This window comes from Mauremys reevesii, linkage group 2 (genome assembly GCF_016161935.1).
Source record: "Mauremys reevesii isolate NIE-2019 linkage group 2, ASM1616193v1, whole genome shotgun sequence".
Classification (NCBI taxonomy): Eukaryota; Metazoa; Chordata; order Testudines; family Geoemydidae; genus Mauremys; species Mauremys reevesii.
In genome coordinates, this window is record NC_052624.1 from 995,918 (window position 1) to 1,015,248 (window position 19,331).

General features: G+C 63.9%; 1 protein-coding gene across 4 annotated transcripts in view; it reads right to left on the reverse strand.

Annotated features, from left to right (window-relative positions):
• The window catches only part of ASIC3 (acid sensing ion channel subunit 3), a 46,867-nt gene extending 32,931 nt beyond the window's left edge, over window positions 1–13,936 (reverse strand). The window contains exons 1-3 of one of the 4 annotated variants that reach the window (XM_039528039.1): window positions 4,931–5,223; window positions 3,374–3,524; window positions 2,879–3,006 (exon numbers count right to left, since the gene is read on the reverse strand). In XM_039528039.1, coding sequence (XP_039383973.1) covers window positions 2,879–3,006; window positions 3,374–3,524; window positions 4,931–5,080 — 429 coding nt within the window. In that variant the 5' untranslated portion in view covers window positions 5,081–5,223. Of the gene's footprint in view, window positions 1–2,878; window positions 3,007–3,373; window positions 3,525–4,930; window positions 5,224–12,976 lie in introns of those variants that run through there. The other 3 variants (XM_039528035.1, XM_039528037.1, XM_039528038.1) reach the window with 3 other exon arrangements.
• Window positions 13,937–19,331: the final 5,395 nt, after the last annotated feature.

The window sequence follows — 19,331 nt, forward strand, 5'->3', positions numbered from 1 at the left end:
GCCTTGTAAAGCTGACGTTGCACAGTTAGTGCCTGTAAACAGTATGGGAACTTTTCACAGAAGAAAAGACATTCCAGACCTGATGTGCTGTATGAAAAGGGAAACTGAGGCACAGTACTATATTGCTTTCACAGCTAAATGCCAAGATTCCTATAGTATGGACAACATTAATATCTACATTGTCTTGGTACTAACTGGGTTCCAAACATTTGCCAGAGCTTGTATAGATAAAGTAGCTATGTCCGTTAGCTCTTGGCAAGATCACATGAGACATACAGGAATCCTGCTGCAAGAGCAGATCCAGTCCACTATTGTTCTAACCAAGTTTTGCCTTGAGTTTGTAGAGAGATTCAATCATGTTATTGATAAACCGTTTCTGTTACACACTGGTACGGCTTCTAACCCAGTACTAGCTGTAGTGAGACAGACCAAAGGATGGGGGGCTCTTGGGATGCAGTCAGTGATGTTTGTGTCATCCCTTCCTGCAGCAATTTTGCGTTGGGGGTGTGACGTTATTGATATGAACTGTGACCGTATAGATCATTGTTGCAACAAAGGTCCTATAGTGGCACCAAATCTTGTTCAAAGGAGGTCAAGGAAGGTGTCTATGAAACTGTTGTAATTTGCTGGTTAAGATTGCGCTGTCTGTATGCGTGTATCATTTTTGTATTTGAAGTTATGAATATTGGCTCTGTACTGGTATCTCAGTGTGTTTGATTCTAAGTAGCACCAGTGAAGCATTTGGTCAGCTTATTGAGAAAGGAATTTGCAGATTAAGTGCCCAATCAAGTGCCCATTTACAATCCATTTACAATCATGGACCTTGGGAGACTCCAATCCACATATGAGGAGTCTTCCTGGGATTGTTCAAGGGAGCATGTGAGCAATGGCTGCTCTCCCTGTAAAGAACTGAGTCATGCATGGACATGTGACTTGCCCATGTGACTCCAAACTCCATCTTGCTGCTGTGATTTTCCACAGTAAGAACAAAGGGGTCCTTCCACAGGGCAGAGGAGATAAAAGGCTCTGGAAACCCCTCCATTTTATCTTCAGTCCTGCTTCTTACCTCTGGAGGAACTTAGCTACAAACTGAAGCTCTGAACAAGGGACTGAATGACCCATCCCAGCGGGGGATGTTCCAGAGACTTAAGTTAAGCCAGCAGTTTATTCCATCACTGCTACAAACCTGAACCAAGAACTTTAACGTTACTGTATGTAATTGATTCCATTTAACTAATTCTAGCTCTCATCTATATTTCTTTCCTTTTATGAATAAACCTTTCGATTTTAGATTCTAAAGGATTGGCAACAGCGTGATTTGTGGGTAAGATCTGATTTGTCTATTGACCTGGGTCTGGGTCTTGGTCCTTTGGGATCGGGAGAACCTTTTTCTTTTACTGGGGTGTTGGTTTTCATAACCATTCATCCGCAGGACGAGTGGCACTGGTGGTGATACTGGGAGACTGGGGTGTCTAAGGAAATTGCTTGTGTGACTTGTGGTTAGCCAGTGGGGTGAGACCAGAGTCCTCTCTGTCTGGGTGGTTTGGTGCCTTAGTAGTGAAGGACCCCCAGCCTGGGTCTGTAACTGCCCTGCTCTGAGTGATTTGTCCTGAATTGATACTCTCAGTTGTGTCCTGCCAAAGGCCACTTCATTACACCAACCAACACCAGCCATAAATGCAATCCAGCCACCATCCCCAACCAACCCTAACCAACCAACACCAGCTACTAACCCAACCCAACCACCATCCCCAACCAACCCTAACCAACCAACACCAGCTACAACCCCACCCCCAACCCATCCCCAAAACCAACCAACACCAGCTATAAATGCAATCCAGCCACCATCCCCAACCAACCCTAACCAACCAACACCAGCTACTAACCCAACCCAACCACCATCCCCAACCAACCCTAAACAACCAACACCAGCTATAAATGCAATCCAGCCACCCTCCCCAACCAACTCTAACCAGCCAAGACCAGCTACTAACCCAACCCAACCACCATCCCCAACCAACCCTAACCAACCAACACCAGCTACTAACCCAACCCAACCACCATCCCCAACCAACCCTAACCAACCAACACCAGCTACTAACCCAACCCAACCACCATCCCCAACCAACTAACCCTAACCCAACCCCAGCTACTAATCCACCTCAACCAACTAACCTTAACCTACCAAATCAACAAACTGCAACTATGGACAGACAGATGGAAGGACGGATACCCATGTTGCTAACCTCACACACCATCTGAACCCCAACCAATCAACCCTAACCCACCATCCCAACTAACCAAACCCCAACCACCAACCCCAACAAATGCTAACCAACCCACCATCCCCATCCCACCCCAACCCACCCTAACAAACCCCAGCCATTCCCAATCAACCAAACCCAACCAATCGTAACCAACTATCAATATTTCATATTTGCAAGTGCACGAGGACAAGGTGCTAGAGTAGACCTGGTGGAATGCGAGTCCCACCTCACTGCCACAGGTACCAAGCGGGGAGAGCAGGCAGGGTCACTTTGCCTCTATCTGCCCCCAGGTGGATGGCAACAGGACACGTGGGCACAGAGTGACCCCCCCAGACACTGGTGGCCAAAGATTCTGATCACACGTGCATGGGGAGCCTGCCTGGAGAGGGGGATCCACACGGCCAGGGCCTGGGGGAAAAAATGGCTACTGACATCCTCCCTTGCAGAGAATGGGGAGCCTTATGCCAGCAGCCCCTCCCCAGGGATCCCTGAGGAGCCGACCCCCCTTTCTGTCATCACCAGGGCCCCCTCCCTCCCAGGCTGCCTGCCCCACGAGCACTGGGGTGATGGGCAGGGCCCGGGGATGGACAGACAGATGGAAGGATGGATACCCTCTGCTGCTGGCAGGACACGAAGGTCTGGAAGCCGGGTGCCACACCGAAGCCCAGCTGGTCGATGAAGGGCGGCTCCTCCTGGCTGTGGATCTGCACCTTGACCCCAGCTTCGTAGGAGATCTCATCTGCAAACACAGCAGAGCATGGGGGTGTTACCCTGGGCGGGGGGACACCCGGGGCCGGGGCCAAGGGGGTGGGAGAGGGCTCCTGTTCTGTGCGGGAGCTGGCTAGACCTGATTTCTGCCCTGTGGCTTTTCAGCTTCGGGGAGGGGGATGAGACAGGCCTGTCCATGCCAGCGGTGTTGCTCTCTGTGGGGAGGCAGGCGCAGAAAGGCCTGTGTGTGCCGGGTGTTGCTGTCTGGGGGTGGTGGTGGGGTGACTGTCTATGCTGGGTGTTGCTGTCTCAGGGACGGGGTCAGGCAGGGCTGTCCATGCCGGGTGTTGCTGTCCCAGGTATGTGTGGGGAGCCTTGTGCCCAGCGCCCAGCCTCACCGCTCTCCCCCCAGACGGGCAGGTACTCCTCCTGCTGGATGTTCAGCATGAGCTCCAGCCCATTGCCGGAGCCACCTTTGACGGTGGTGAGGAGCTCGTTGCCCGGCGCCCCCGCGTTGAAGGTGTAGCACTTCCCCAGGCGTGTGAAGATCTGCAGGGGAGACAGAGCCGGACACGAGGGGTCAGCCCCAGCCCAGCCCAGAGAGACACTGCACCAGGATCAGGCCAGGCTGGGAGGGGGCTGTGCCATGTGCAGAGCTGCGCTGTGTCCATGAACGGCTGGGGGGGCTGGGCCTGTCTGCACTGCCGTAAGCCCAGGGCTGGTAGGCCACCATCCACCATCCCCAACCAACTAACCCTAACCCAACCCCAGCTACTAACCCACCTCAACCAACTAACCTTAACTTACCAAAACCAACCAACTGCAACTATGGCCAGACAGATGTCCTGTGTTAGAGAACCCGGGGCTGGCGCGTCTACACTAGTTCTGAACCCCGTGTTAACAGGGGCGCTGGCAGCCCGGCAGGTCACAGCCCCAAGTCAAACCAGCCCAAAACGGGGCCACTCCCCCTTTGGGGCCATGGTCGCTGACTGTCCACCCTGTACGGGCCAGCTGCCGTTCTGTCTGCGCTCTCAGCTCCCGGCACCAGCCACGTGGAGGAGGCGCCTTTGGCCAAACCTCGCTGGCTTGCACGGTCACTCACCTGGCAGGAGCTGGGCGAGGGCCGGGCGACATGTGGGCAGCACTTTGACCCACCCAAGGGACCTGGCGGATTTAATGACAGAGTGGGGGAGGCGAGGAGGAAGCAGAGGAGGAGGCAGAGGACCTGGCATGGCAGCCTCGTGATGCTCAGCACAGCCGCTAATGCCCAGTCCGTGGCCGGGCGCAGCTGGCGCAGGGCAGGCCCAGCACCATGCACCCCGGGGTGAGACCTGGCACCTGAGGAAAGCCACGTTTCTGGAGTGTGGGAGCAGGTTGGGGCCGCCCCTCTCTGGGTAGAGACGCCCGCAGGAGGCCCCCTGACTGGCCAGAAGCCGGCTGCCCCAGACTGCTACAGCTCCGCTGCACTGGTGCTGGGGGGTCGACTCTGGGCCAGGCACGGCAGAGGTGTCTGAGCAGCCAGGCGTGCGGTTTGCCCCGAGCGGCGGCAGTAACGCTAGACCGGAGGCATTGCCCGTGTTGAGAACAGCCCATGGATGCGACCCATGTGCCCAGGGTTTGCCCCCCAAGAGCATATGGGCACTACGCTGTTGGAATGCAGGCCCTTGGGAGGCACAGAGGCCGATTTACGAGCAGCAACGTGCTCACAATGCCGGGGTTTGTCGCCAGTCGGGACAGGCTGGGCTGCTATTCCCAGGGCAGGACCCCGTCACCAGGCCCTGAGCCATGCTCAGCTGGTGCAGAGCGGCTGTGGGATGTGCTGTGGGCAGGTGGCTACACACCCCTTTGGATGCCAGTGTCCGCATCACGGCACTTGCTGAGGAGCCGATTCCCCCCGACTGGCCCTGTGACTGCGAAGGGTTATGGAGACGGTCCCCTCAGCCAGCTGGATGTACCTGGGCACCAGGAGTGAGGGACGCTCTGTGCTCCCACGCCATGGACTGCCTGGCCGGCCCAATGGCAGAGCGGGAGAGAATCCTAGAGCCCGCCAGGGTCATCCAGTCTAATCCTCTGCCAAGATGCAGGATTTGTTGTGTCTGTCCCATCCCAGACAGACGACTCCAGCCTCCTTCGGAAAACCTCCAGTGAAGGAGCTTCCACAACCCCCCGAGGCGTCTGTTCCACTGTCCCGCTGTTCTTACAGCTGGGAAGTTTTCCCTGAGATTTCATCTAACTCTGCTGGGCTGTAGCTTGAATCTGCTGCCTCTTGTCCTGCCACTGTGACCAGAGAGAACAGCTTTGCTCTCTCTTTTTTATGGCAGCCTTTCAAGTATTCGAAGATCGCTGTCATGTCCCCCTTAATCTCCTCTTTGCCAAAGCAAACACAGCCAGGTCCTACCGGTTGGTAGGAATGTGTTTGTGGGGAGAAAGGGGCTAACTGATTTGAGGGGGGGGGGGCAGTGCTTGGGGGGCGGGGCCTTGCTTGCCATGCAATGTCCTTACGAATGACATGCTGGACAAAGGGGGTGGGGGTGAATCCATGGCCCTATCCCAGCAAGTTACGGACCCGGCTGCAGTGTTTGCTCCTGATCCTGGGTTTAGCGTCATCATCTCAGCTCTTGACTGTCTGTCTGATGCAGCGACAGCCAGAACCTTTCGTGATGCCATAAAAGGCTTTGTTTGTAAGCGGGTTTAACAGGGCCACATTAGGGTGACCAGATGTCCCGATTTTATAGGGACAGTCCCGATATTCGGGGCTTTTTCTTATATGGGAACCTATTACCCCCCACCCCCTGCCCGATTTTTCATACTTGCTGTCTGGTCACCCTAGCCACACTCAGTCAGGGCTGGCTGCCTTCCAACCCCCAGCCAAGCGACAGAAGCACATTGCCACAGCAAGCCGATAGAAAGCGCAGGACGCATACGCCTCCCCCCCGCCCCCCATGCTGAATGTGCCCAAGCTCCACAGCAACTGGCCCCGTTTCTATGCCAGGAAGCCAGGCAGGGCCGTCACTCAGGGAGCAGGCCAGCAGCTGGTCCAGGCCTGACAGCAGCCCTCCCTTCGGGGTCGGCTCCCAGGAGAGTTTGGGCCAGGCTCCTCGGGGCAGGCCCAGTGGAAGGCACATAGGAGGTCTAGGACATGGCCCCCGGGGGAGTGGGCGACTGGCCGATGGCCCGGGGGGAGGGGGCGGCTGGCCAATGGCCTTGGGGGAGGGGGCGACTGGCCGATGGCCTGGGGAGAGTGGGGAGGGGGCCACTGACCGACGGCCTGGGGAGGGGCGTCTGGCCGATGGCCTGGGGGAGGGGCGACTGGGTGATGGCCTGGGGAGGGGCGACTGGGTGATGGCCTTGGGGGAGGGGGCGACTGGGTGATGGCCTGGGGGGAGGGGGCGACTGGCCGAGGGCCGGGGGGGAGGGGGCGACTGGCCCACGGCCCCAGGGGAGTGGGGGAGGGGGCCACTGGCCGATGGCCTGGGAGGAGTGGGAGACTGGTCAACGGCCCGGAGGGAGTGGGGGACTGTCCGATGGCCCGGGGGGTGGGGGAGGGGGCCACTGGCCGACAGCCCCAGGGGGAGTGGGCTGCTGGCCAGAATACAGGGGCCACTCCAATTGCCCGGACGTTTGGCACCCATGGCCCGGCCCCTCCGCAGTAGGCCAGCCAGGTGTGACCAGCGGGAGGACAAGGGCTGAGGAGGAGGCAGGTGACTGTGTTCATGGGGAACAAGGACAAAGGGCTGAGGAGGGGCTGGGGGTGTTAAGTGGGGGCTGCTGGACCCAGAAGCGCCTGGCCTGGGCCTAGGGAGGGGTCCTGGAGCGCTGGGCTCTGGCCCGACCCAGCTGGACTTGGCTGTAACTTTCTGTTCTCTGGGGTAACTACAGACTGTCTGCGCTGGGGCCAGATGCCCACTGACCCCCGGCTCTCACACGCTGGCCGAGCTCACTGCAGGCAGGAACTGGGGGTGCAGGACTCCCTCTGGGGGTGCAGGCGTCTCGCCCCAGGACGCCCTGAGGGGAGCTCACGGCATGAAGCAGGCGGCTGAAGGCTCCCAGGGTGGGTCCCAGGAGGCAGGGGGTGGTTTTCCCCTGAGGGGGGCTGAGACACAGGGATTCTCCCAGGGATGGTTCCAGAGTTGGGCGAGAGCACCGGGCCCAGGGATCTGTGACACCCCGCACCCCATAGCCCAGTGGTCCCCAGATTGTGGGGCGTGCCCCTCTGGGGGGCATGGAGGAACGTATGGGGGGGTGCACAGTAGGGCACAGCCAGCCCCCAGCTCCACTCCGCCCCCCCAGCCCAGCCCAGCCCCATCTTTAGTCCCAGCGCCTCCCCCATCCCCAGCTCTGCCGTCAGCTCACTGCTGAGCCGCCTGCAGCAATTTGGAGAGGGGCGGAGGGGATGACCAGATTCCATTACTGGTAAGGGGAGGATGATAGGAAAAGTTTGGGCACCATGGCCATAGCCAGATGCTCCTGCACCCCCCCCAGCCAGAGCCCCCCCTGCACCCCATAGCCAGAGACCCCCACACCCAATAGCAAGAGACCCTCCCATAGCCAGAACAACACGCCACAGCCAGAGACCCTCACACACCCCATAGCCAGAGAAACTCCCCCCATAGCAACTCCCCCCATAGCGACTCTCCCCCACACCCCATTGCCAGAGCCCCCCTGTCCCCACCCAAATCCAGCAACTCCTCTTTACCCTGTGGCCAGAGAGACCCCTGCCCCGCTGGGGTACGGACCCCCCCATGCCATGGGGTGTTGCTGATGAGTTGTGGCCCCTTTCCCGCAGGAGGCACCAGCCTGAATCTGGCCTCTCAGATCCTGCAGCCCACTGGCAGCTGGGCTCGGACTCCTGGGGGTGGCAGGTGAGTTTTCAAGAGCCTGGGCAGGGGAGGCTCCCTCCGTGGGATGCAGTGGGCCCAGGTTCACTCCCTGCTGCCCCCAGGGTGTAACTCGGACCACGTGGGAATTGTTTGTAATAGCTGTATGCAGCCTTGGCATGCCTCAGTTTCCCTCGGGGCATGGCATTGCTGCCCAATGGGCTGACACTCCTGGAAGAGTGCAGCGGGTGGGGGGGGGGGCACGGTGCCAGCTGGGGATGGACAGAGTCACTACAGAACTGGCCCAAATCTACAGAGGGGCCTGCAGGGCAAGGAGATGCCAAGGCCTGACCAACTCCCAGCAAGCAGCGGGCCGCCCGGCAGGATTTGGTTACGGAGCTGGCAGCCCGGGGCAGGTGGCTCGGGAAGGGGCTCTTTGGAGGGACTCTGGCACCTGGGGTGGGGAGACAAAGGGGACAACAGCGAGTGAACTCGGGGCCGGGGCTGACGCCGCTCAGCTGGCCCGGCGGGTACTGGCCCGCGGCTGGACTCCTGCCTCGCTGCGCTGACCTCGGCCCGTCAGACAGGCCAGGCAACTAATTGACGGGTCCCGGTTGGCACAGGCCCGCGTGGCAGTGAACACGCCCGGGAACATTGCCCCCGGCTGGGCCCAGCACGGCCTCCCGCAGGCCTCGCTGCTGGGAGCATGGGGAGACGGGGCGTTGGGGTGAAGGCCCAGCCTTGGAGTGTGGGTCCCTAGGGAACTGGGGGTCCCTGGGCCTGGCCTGCTAAGAGGTCCCCCCCGGATCCTGCTGACAGGCCAGGCACAGCCCAGACCCTGCAGCTGCGTGTCAGTGACCCACGGAGACCTCTGGGGTCCTCCACCACCACCCCGGCACTGCGTAGAACAGGCTGCCTGGCCAGGGACCAGCCCCCACTTCCCCAGGAAGCCCTGCCTTGGCCGGGGCAGGCGTAGGCCAGCGGGGTGAGCGGTGCCGGCTGGGGGGAGCTGGCCCAGCACTGCGCTGGCCCCGGGACTGGCCCCGGGGCAGCTCGGGGGGGTGCCCAAGCTGGGTAAGGGCCTGGTGCATCCTGGGGGAGGGAAGGGTCCATACACACCCCCGTCTGGGACACCCTGAAATGGCAACTGGGCCGTGGGTTGGAGCCTTTCACCCCAGTGCCCTGGGTAGGGGTGTGATGGGTGCCCATGCGGGTACCGCGGCACCCAACCCACACCAGGGACGCTGTCCTGGCAACTAGGCTGCACAGGTAAGGGAGGGGAGCCATCGCCATGGCAACGGCTGCACTGAAAGAGGGGAGCCATTGCCATGGTAACAAGGGATCCATCTAAGGAAGGGGGAGAGGGGGCGTGTGGGCGGGGAGCCGCCTCCATGACCATCCGTGTCCAGTCTCCGTTGAATGCCCCTTGCAGGCCCGCTGGGGGAGCGGGGGACACGCCTGCCCACAGGCTCCCTGTGCTGGGGGCGGACCCCAGCTGCAGCAAGAGCTGAGCACGGGGTGGGCACTGCCAGGCGGTGCTGTGAGCTGGGGCCTGCCCCTTCAGGCCAGGGCCATATGGGGCAGGAAGGGTTGCGGGGCTCCCTCATCACCCCCTCCGTGGGCCTGTCCCTTCTCCAGCCTCCCACGCCCCTCTCGTCCCTGATCTGCCTGCTCCCCATCCCCCAAGCTGCCAGGCCGGCCCGGCCCAGCCGCTCCAAGGGACCCTGCCCAGAGGGAGACACCCCAAGCCCAGGGCAGAGGCCGGCCCAGCGCTGTGGCAGGCAGCCCGGCCGGATGCCCCTGGGGGGCTCTGGAAAGTCTCATTAGCCACAGCAACGTCTGACGCTCTGACCGTGCCTGAGCGCTTGGCCTGAGCGAGACCCTGTGGCAGGGAGTTCCACAGGCTCCGTGTGAGTGGGGACAGAGGGATCCCTCCCCCCAGCCTGGAGCGTGCGGCCTGCCTGCCCTGCGCGGGAGATGGGGAGTCTGCACCCAGCGCCCTGCTGCCCTGCGTCCCCAGCCCCGCGCGAAGGTCCCAGCCTGTCAGCCTGCTAGGGCAGGGCTACCTTAGGCCTCAAACCCTCTCAACGCCTGGTGTGACCAAGTGGGGGAGTTTCTTGTTTTGCCTTGTTTCCTATGGGGGATTTTCTTGGTTTTCCAGTGGTTTGCATGCAGAGCAGGTGGGACTCAGTTTCCCTGGGTGCTATGGGTTTAACGAGGTGAGGGAAGAGGGAGTTTGTTGGTACACAGGACCAGAGAGGGGACTTGGGACCCCAACCACTGGTGTAGAGAATGGACACCCCAGCGACCGGTGACTTGACAACCCAGCTCAGGAGTCGCAGCCGGTTCTGGCCAGTGGGGGACAATGGGCTGCGGGGAGAGGACCCCGGTGACCTGACCAGCCGGTTCCAGCCCAAGGGGCCAGAGGACAGAAGAGGGGAGAGGGGGCCCAGGCGACCCTGTTTCCCTGGAGAGAAGCCAATGGACAGAGGGGGCTCAGGGCCGGGGGTATCAGAGGCCCAGCTGGGAAGCAGGGGGGCTCCGGGCTGGTGAGGGGGAGCAGGCAGAGCCCCCCTGGCTGCAGGGGGACTGGGATGTGCTGGGCTGAGGGAGGCCAGGCCTGAGGCCGGAGAGTTTCCTGTGCTGGGTTCAACCCTCAATAAACCTCCTGTGTTACGCTGGCTGAGAGTCGCTCCGGGCTAGAGAACAGGGGGCACCAACCCCTTTGGGGGTGAGGAGGCCCAGGGGGACCCAGAGCGAGGGGACTCCCTGAGGGGCCCACGGCAGAGACAGACGTGCTGAGGCTCAGAGAGGTGCGGCTCCAGGAGGTGGAGGGGCCTGACCCCGAGAGAGAGCGGCCCCCCGGGAAGGGCTGTCGCCCTGAAAGGGCCCCCCCCACGGACCGCACAGGGCCACGAGTGGGCACCATCTGTGAGTCCGTGACACCTGGCTCCATCCCCAGCTCTGCTCATCCCATTCCACAACAGCTCGTCCCGAGTCTCCCGAGGTCCCTCAGTCGCTGCAGCCCGCGCACCTGCCCCGCCCCCACAGTGCCCCCTGCTGGGAGAGGCGGGAGCTGAAGTATCTGGGAGCGCCCCCGCCAGCCAGGGCTCCTGCCCTGCCCCAAACACTGTCTGCCCCACCCCGTTCTTAAAGGGGCAGCAGCCAGCAAACAACAGGCCAAGGCGGTGGACCTGCCAGCCCGCCCAGCCGCTGCAGCAGGCCCCTGGCACAGCTAGCAAAGGGCCCAGCTCCGCCCAGCCTGGGGCATCAGCAGGGTCTGCACCCACGCGCCGGCGTCTGCTCCCGCGGGCAGGCCCCAGCCCCAGCGTGCAGCAGCCTGGTCAGGGAGCCACAACACACAGACCTGTGCACACACTGCAGCATGTCGCACGTGCACACATGGCCCCTGCGTCAGACGCATGCACACACAGCCCATGCTTTACACAAGTGTGCACACATGGCCCCTGTGTCACACACACATGCACACATGGCCTGTGTTTTACACAAGTGTGCACACATGGCCCCTGTGTCACACACACATGCACACATGGCCTGTATTTTACACAAGTGTGCACACATGGCCCCTGTGTCACACACACATGCACACATGGCCTGTATTTTACACAAGTGTGCACACATGGCTCCTGTGTCACACACAGCCCAGACTTTACACAAGTGTGCAACAGCGGCGACACTGGCAGCGAGATTCTTGGTTTCTGCTCCTGGCACTAGGGTCCGAGCACGGTCCTGTGGTTGTGAACGACACACTGAGCTCCCCACTCCCGCCGGCAGGAACTGAGGCCATGGCTAGCCAGTGCTTCCTGTCCCACCGGGCTGGAGCAGCAGAGTCGCGAACGGTCAGGGTGTGCTCCGCCCCAGCACCTAGCACCAGGGAGGTTCCACGCGGCGCTTGCTGGCCAGCGAGGCAAGTGGCCGAGAAGTGGCTTTGCTGGGGGTGCAGCGAGTGTTCCCAAGGGGTCGGGTCGTTGTCCCTGCAAACCGCAGCAATGGTTTCAGCTGGACCCCCTGGGCCAGGCCGGCTTGGGAGCACGGCGTGAGGGGGCATCTGAGCCACGTGGCCGCGGACCGGCACCAAGCGACGCGGCTGGCAGGGCGCATGGGATATAAACGGGGTCAGAGCGGCCAGTGTCGCTCAGCCAGCCGGCTGGACAGCCAGGCCCATGGGCCAGCTGGCGAAGCGGGGGGCTCCTAGCCAGGCTGCAAGGCCAGGCCATTGCTTGTGGCGCATGGGCCCATCCTGCGAGGAGGGCTGTAGTGACGCTGGCGTGGTGTCCGGGGTGTCTCCTTTGGGAAACGCCCGGCAGCCTGCGGCCCAGAAAGGTGCTTTGGGGAATTGTCGGCTCAGCCCCGGCTCCCGAATGTCATCCAGCTCGTGGCACCAGAGACGGCGAGGGCCCGTGCGCCTGGGTGGGGCCGGCAGCTCCGTGGCTGGCAGGGGCCAGAGACCCACAGCTGCAGGCAGGGCAGGCTTGGGCTGATTCCCCGGAATCGGGCCCCGTGCCCGCGCCTAAGAAGGTCCCGCGCCTTTTTAATTTTTTACTTTTTTTTACTCACCTGGCGGCGGTCCAGGTCTTCGGCGGCACTTCGGCAGCAGGGGGTCCGCAGAAGACCCGGAGCAAGGGAAGGACCCGCCGCCAAAGTGCCAGCAAAGACCCGGACCGCCACCGGGTATTCGAATCGGGCCCTGCCGTTCTGAAGCCGGCCCTGGCTGCAGGGTCCCAGAGGCAGAGGGGAGCCTGGCATGTCCACAGACAGCTGGGCTAGGGAACGGATGAGCCCAGCAGCGGGGCCTGGTCTGGCTGGGCTGCGGGGCGGGTCTTAGCTCCAGAGATGGGGGATGAGCCCAGGGGGCAGCAGCCCAGCCATGCGGGGAGCAGGAATCCCATGCGCAGTACCAGGCACATGGGGGAGGGGTGGATCGTCACCCCGTTCCCTCTCTGACGCCCCGGGAGTACGAGCCCAACGCAGCAGTGCCAACAGCACGACCCGCCACCCCAAGTGACTGACAGACCCAGCCCAGGACCCTGCCCCCCAAGCTGCCCCCTAGGCCTGGAGTCAAACATCCCCCCACCTTGCCCAACACCCCGCAGGCAGAGCTGCTCCCGGATCGGAAGCCAGCCTGAGGCAGGCTGTGGCTGTGCCGGTCGGGGCCGCACTCACCGCGGTGAAGTTCTGGGCGGTGCAGTCGGTGCCACGGAAGCTGCACTGCAGCAGCATCTCGGCCATGTCGTGGCCCGTGCGGTTGTAGAAGTCGGCCATGTCGAAGGGCTTGGCTTTGAAGTTCCGGAAGTTGGCCTTGTCCCGCAGGGCGGCCAGCAGCTGGGGCTCGGCCAGGTGGGGGCTGCGGATCTCGTAGCGGTCGCTGAGCAGGGCCAGCAGCTGGCCCACGTGGTACAGGTCGTTGCGGGTGATGCGGGAGAAGCGGAACTCGTTGAGGTTGCAGATGGTGATGGCGGGGAAGGTCAGGTTGGGCGCGGCCACCTCGTCCAGCTTGGTGACGTGCGGGTAGGAGAAGAAGTAGGTGACGCGCTCCATGCAGACCAGCAGCAGCAGCCCCAGCGAGCCCAGGAAGAAGAGGGCCCAGAGCACGCGGCGCAACGAGAGCGAGCCGTGCCGGAAGATGTGGCTGATGCCGTGCAGCGAGGAGTTGTTGGCAAAGACCTGGAGGCTGGAGAGCCGCTCGGCCCCTGCGCTGCCCTGCGAGCAGGCCCTCATGGCGGCTCCAGTCCCTGTCCCCGGCAGTCCCTCACGCCCCAGCGCCGGGGCAGGCGTCTGGGCTCCCTGCTGCCCTCCCTCGCTTGGGCTGCCCGCAGTGCCCGCCCATGCTCAGCTGTCAGGCAGCCGGGTCCCCGGCTCCCCCTGCACCCGGCGCGGCCAGAGCAGGACCCTGCTCCCACCAATCGCAGGTGCTGGCAACCGCAGCCCCGGATCACCACGGCGATGGAATGTGGCCTGGGACCCCGTCTCCGGGCTGCACCCCCCCTCGCTGGCCACCCGCGCGGCAGCTGCTCAGCAGCCCATTGTGTGCCCGTCTCCGGGGCTGCCTGCCGGTGCAGCCTGCCGGCGCGATGGCTCCAGCTCCTTAGCAGTCTGCTGCTCCCCCACCACTGAACATGCTCACGCAGCCGCTCGACTCCCCAGCCTGAGCCAGCGCCGTCCCCTCCCTGCCTCCTTCACACCCGGGCCCCATCCGTCCCCAGGCCGAGCGCCCAGCAGCTGGCACGGCCCCCCAGACGCGCCCAGCTGGGGCTAAACCCATCACGGCCCCCCTCTGTGGGTGGGCGAGATCTGCAGCACAGGGAGAGCGGCCTAGGGCGCTAGACTGGGGGGCTGGGAGCCGGACTCCTGGGCTCCCTCTCGGCTCTGGGGGGCTGGGAGCCAGGACTCCTGGGCTCCCTCCCGGCTCTGGGGGGGCTGGGAGCCGGACTCCTGGGCTCCCTCCCGGCTCTGGGGGGCTGGGAGCCAGGACTCCTGGGTTCCATCTCTGGCCTTGCTGCTCACTCTCTCTGGCAGGTGCCCAGCACTAATGCTGCCTGGGCTCGGGGGGGCAGGTCTCTGCCCTACCCACAGGTACCTCCTCCAGGGCCTCACTGCCCACAGCTGGGTGCCAGGGGCCGTCCCCAGACGGCCTTGCCAGGAACACGGCCTCCAGCCAGTGCCCCCAGCTTCCCTGGCCAGGAGCTGCCCGCAGACCAGGGACAGTCGGGGGAGGAACGAAGTGGCGGCAGCAGCTCCTGGACTGCTGACAAGCCTGTGCCCTGGCAGCGACACTCCCAAGCCACGTCGTCCTGACCTGATTGCCCAGTGCTGCCCGCTGCAGAGACCCGCCAGTCGGTGCCCACCTTGGGGGCAGCTGGTGCCAGACTCAGACCCAACAATGCTTCCCCCTCCCTCTCTGAGCCCCCGCTTCACTCAGCGGAGAGACCTGGAAACAAGGATGGACCCACGGGACCGTGGCTGCCCCACAGGAACCCCGCCCCTCCCTCTCTGGGGCAGCCCACCCCATGGGGATCAGCCCTCCCACTGCAGGAGGGCACTGCTCTGGGGAAGCTTGCAGCGCTGCTCTGGTGCTCCCCAGGTGACGGGCATGGCCCAGGACTGGCAGTAGCTGGGTGTGTGAGGCGAGGGCAGGGCCCTCCATGGGTGACGCCCCCCCATGGGCCAGGGGGGCAAGCACCAGGGCAGAAAAATGACCATGGAGCCGTAACATGCACATGTGGGCCCCTCAAACAGAGTCAGGAGCACCTGCCTTGCCCCAAAACCCATCTCCCTTCCAGGAGACCCCCACATCCTGGGCAGGGAGGGGCTGACCCCCGTGCTCAGCTCCAGCACCCTCAAACCAGGGGTCAGGGAGGCAGCGCCTCCCTGTAGGGCTCTGGGGACACTCCCCAGACCAGCAGTGCACGGAGGGGAGGGGCGCTGCGAGACGGGCCCCAGAACAGCTGGCCTGGCCCATCCCTGCCCCCCGGCCCAGCTCTGCCAGGCCCTGCCTGCAGATCTCGCACTTTGGAGGTTGGGGGGCTTGTTCAGGGGGCGATGGGAAGGGCTGACTGCAGAGGCCATTTGGCCCCAGGCCAGCTCCTCCCCAACGGGGTGGCTTAGGATGCCCCAGCGCTGGGACAGAGCCCTGGACATGGGCTCTGGGCAGGACCTGGCTCTGGCCCTGGCGCAGGGTGGGGGCTGCAGGGCAGTCTGGCCCAGTGACGCTGAGTCCCTGTTCTCTGCCCTGGGGAGCTCGTGGCTCTGGCAGCGCCACTACGGGTAAGTCCAGTGCGAGGCCCCCCACAGCCGGCCAGCGGGATGGGCAGATCCCCACGCGCCTCCCCTGCGGGGTGTGCTGACTGCTGCCCCCACCTGGAAAGCTGAGAGCTGTATCATTGGCGGGCACGGCCCCCCCTGGTGCCAGGTGGGGGTCACAAGCACCTCCCCTGCATGGCGCCCCCTGGTGCCAGGGTGGGGGACACAAGCACCTCCCCCGCATGGCGCCCCCTGGTGCCAGGTGGGGGACACAGGCACAGCCGGGGGGCAGGGGCAGCATCTCCCTAGCACAGCGCCCCCTGGTGCCAGGGTGGGGGACACAAGCACCTCCCCCGCATGGTGCCCCCTGGTGCCAGGTGGGAGACACAAGCACCTCCCCCGCACGGTGCCCCCTGGTGCCAGGATGGGGGACACAGGCACAGCCGGGGGGGCAGCACCTCCCCGCACGGTGCCCCCTGGTGCCAGGTGGGGGACACAAGCACCTCTCCAGCATGGCGCCCCCTGGTGCCAGGTGGGGGACACAAGCACCTCTCCAGCATGGCGCCCCCTGGTGCCAGGTGGGGGACACAAGCACCTCTCCAGCATGGCGCCCCCTGGTGCCAGGGTGGGGGACACAAGCACCTCCCCCACATGGTGCCCCCTGGTGCCAGGTGGGAGACACAGCCGGGGCAGCACCTCCCCGCATGGTGCCCCTGGTGCCAGGGTGAGGGACACAAGCACCTCCCCCGCACGGTGCCCCCTGGTGCCAGGATGGGGGACACAGGCACAGCCGGGGGGCGGGGGCAGCATCTCCCTAGCACAGCGCCCCCTGATGCCAGGTGGGGGACACAAGCTCCTCTCCAGCATGGTGCCCCCTGGTGCCAGGTGGGGGACACAAGCACCTCCCCCGCACGGCGCCCCCTGGTGCCAGGTGGGGGACACAAGCACCTCCCCCGCACGGCGCCCCCTGGTGCCAGGTGGGGGACACAAGCACCTCCCCCGCACGGTGCCCCCTGGTGCCAGGGTGGGGGACACAGGCACAGCCAGGCACCCTGCCCTGGTCCAGCCCCTCCTAGCCCAGCCCTGGGCAGTGCCTGGCACTTGTGCTAGTTTCTGCTGATTGTCACCCAGTGAAGGGCAGCTGCTGCCAAAGGAGACCCCCCAACTTCCTGCCCAGGTCACCCGCTGAGTGCCCCCCTCCCTGCCCGCTCAGCCGGATGCTGCACCAGCCCCAGGCCTTGCCGGGGCCGTGCCAGAGCCAGCCTGGCTGAAGGGGACAGAATGGGAATCTGGGCGGTTACACAAGAGCAGGTGCCCTGCACTGGAGCAGTGAGACCAACACGTGGGGTGATGTGGGGGTGGGGCACTGGCTGTGGGGGGAGCTCCTGGATACTCCAGTCCCAGCCTCTCCCAGCAGGGGGCGATGTGGGGGTGGGGCACTGGCTGGGGGGGGAGTTCCCAGCTAGTCCAGTTCCAGCAGGGGGCACCGTGGGGAGCGAGGTAGGGTTCTGGATATGAGGGGTGTCCAGTCGCTCCAGTGCCAGCAGGGGGTGCTGTGGGGGACAGGGGGCTGGATATGAGGGGTGCCCAGTTGATCCAGAGCCAGCAGGGGGTGCTGTGGGGGACAGGGGGCTGGATATGAGGGGTGGCCAGTCACTCCAGTGCCAGCAGGGGGTGCTGTGGGGGACAGGGGGCTGGATATGAGGGGTGCCCAGTCGCTCCAGTGCCAGCAGGGGGTGCTGTGGGGGACAGGGGGCTGGATATGAGGGGTGCCCAGTCGCTCCAGTGCCAGCAGGGGGGGCGGTGGGGACAGGGGCTGGATATGAGGGTGCCCAGTCACTCCAGTGCCAGCAGGGGTGCTGTGGGGACAGAGGGCTGGATATGAGGGGGGCCCAGTCGCTCCAGTGCCAGCAGGGGGTGCTGTGGGGGACAGGGGGCTGGATATGAGGGGTGCCCAGTAGTTCCAGTGCCAGCAGGGGGTGCTGTGGGGACAGGGGCTGGATATGAGGGTGGCCAGTCACTCCAGTGCCAGCAGGGGTGCTGTGGGGACAGGGGCTGGATATGAGGGGTGGCCAGTCGCTCCAGTGCCAGCAGGGGGTGCTGTGGGGGACAGGGGGCTGGATATGAGGGGTGGCCAGTCACTCCAGTGCCAGCAGGGGGTGCTGTGGGGGACAGGCTATAGGGGGTGACCAGTCACTCCAGTGCCAGCAGGGGGTGCTGTGGGGGACAGGGGGCTGGCTATAGGGGGTGACCAGTCACTCCAGTGCCAGCAAGGGGTGCTGTGGGGGACAGGGGGCTGGATATGAGGGGTGGCCAATCACTCCAGTGCCAGCAGGGGGTGCTGTGGGGGACAGGGGGCTGGATATGAGGGGTGGCCAGTCACTCCAGTGCCAGCAGGGGTGCTGTGGGGACCGGGTGCTGGATATGAGGGGTGGCCAGTCACTCCAGTGCCAGCAGGGGGTGCTGTGGGGGACAGGGGGCTGGATATGAGGGGTGCCCAGTCGCTCCAGCGCCAGCAGGGGGTGCTGTGGGGGGCAGAGGGCTGGATATGAGGGGTGCCCAGTCGCTCCAGTGCCAGCAGGGGGTGCTGTGGGGGACAGGGGGCTGGCTATAGGGGGTGACCAGTCACTCCAGTGCCAGCAGGGGGTGCTGTGGGGGACAGGGGGCTGGATATGAGGGGTGCCCAGTCGCTCCAGTGCCAGCAGGGGTGCTGTGGGGACAGGGGCTGGATATGAGGTGGCCAGTCACTCCAGTGCCAGCAGGGGTGCTGTGGGGACAGGGGCTGGATATGAGGGTGCCCAGTCGCCCAGCGCCAGGCAGGGGGGCAGGGGGGGGGCAGAGGCCCAGTCGCTCCAGTGCCAGCAGGGGGTGCTGTGGGGGACAGGGGGCTGGCTATAGGGGTGCCCAGTCGCTCCAGTGCCAGCAGGGGGCACGGTGCAGGGCAGTGGCTACACTCTCATTGCCCTGTCTGTGTGGCTCATGGTGTGGGGCAGTTGCTGGGGCTCTCGGCCCAGCATGGCACCCGCACTCCAGTCTCGCAGCACCTCTGCAACCCCACCAGCCTGTGCCTAGCTCTGCCTGGAGCCAGCCCCCCTCCCCAGTACAGGGTGTAACAGACCTGCCGTGGGGCTGGGGGCACCTTGGGTCTGCAAGGCGCAAGCCCAGGGCCGCTGCAGCCAGGTGCAGGGCTCCCCAAGGCCCAGCCTTGTCTGTCCAGCAGGCCTGGGCCCTGCCTCTCAGCATGCTGCGGGGGAGCCTGGCAGGCTGCTCACCTGCCCCAGGCCTGGGAGCAAAGGGTGCAGGAGCCGATTTTGACCCAGGTACCTCTGGGTGCCAACAGGGAGGGGCCCAGAGAGGTGCACAGGGTTACGGGGAGCTCCTGTGTCTGGGGTGTACGTCCTAGTGCATCAGAGACTGGCACGGGAGGGCTCCAGTGACAGCCGGGGTCTCACTAGGCACGTACAGATCCCACGGGAGGTGTCACAGCCATGCTCGCCAGGCCTGCGGCTAGGGCTGAGAAGCAGCTTCTGGGGGATGAGCGCTGCCCACTGTAAATGGAGGAGTCTGGTTGCGGGTGGGTCTCCCCCCAGGCTGAACCGAATGGTGAGGCAGGAGTGGGAAAAGGGCAGAGAAGAGCACCGGGAAGACACACACAGCTGGGGCGCAGACCAGAGTTGCCATTTTTCTAATCACACAAAACCAACCACTCCTGCCCCACCCACTCCACCCCCATTCACTTTCACCAGACTGGGGCAGGGGGTTGGGGTGTGCGAGGGCT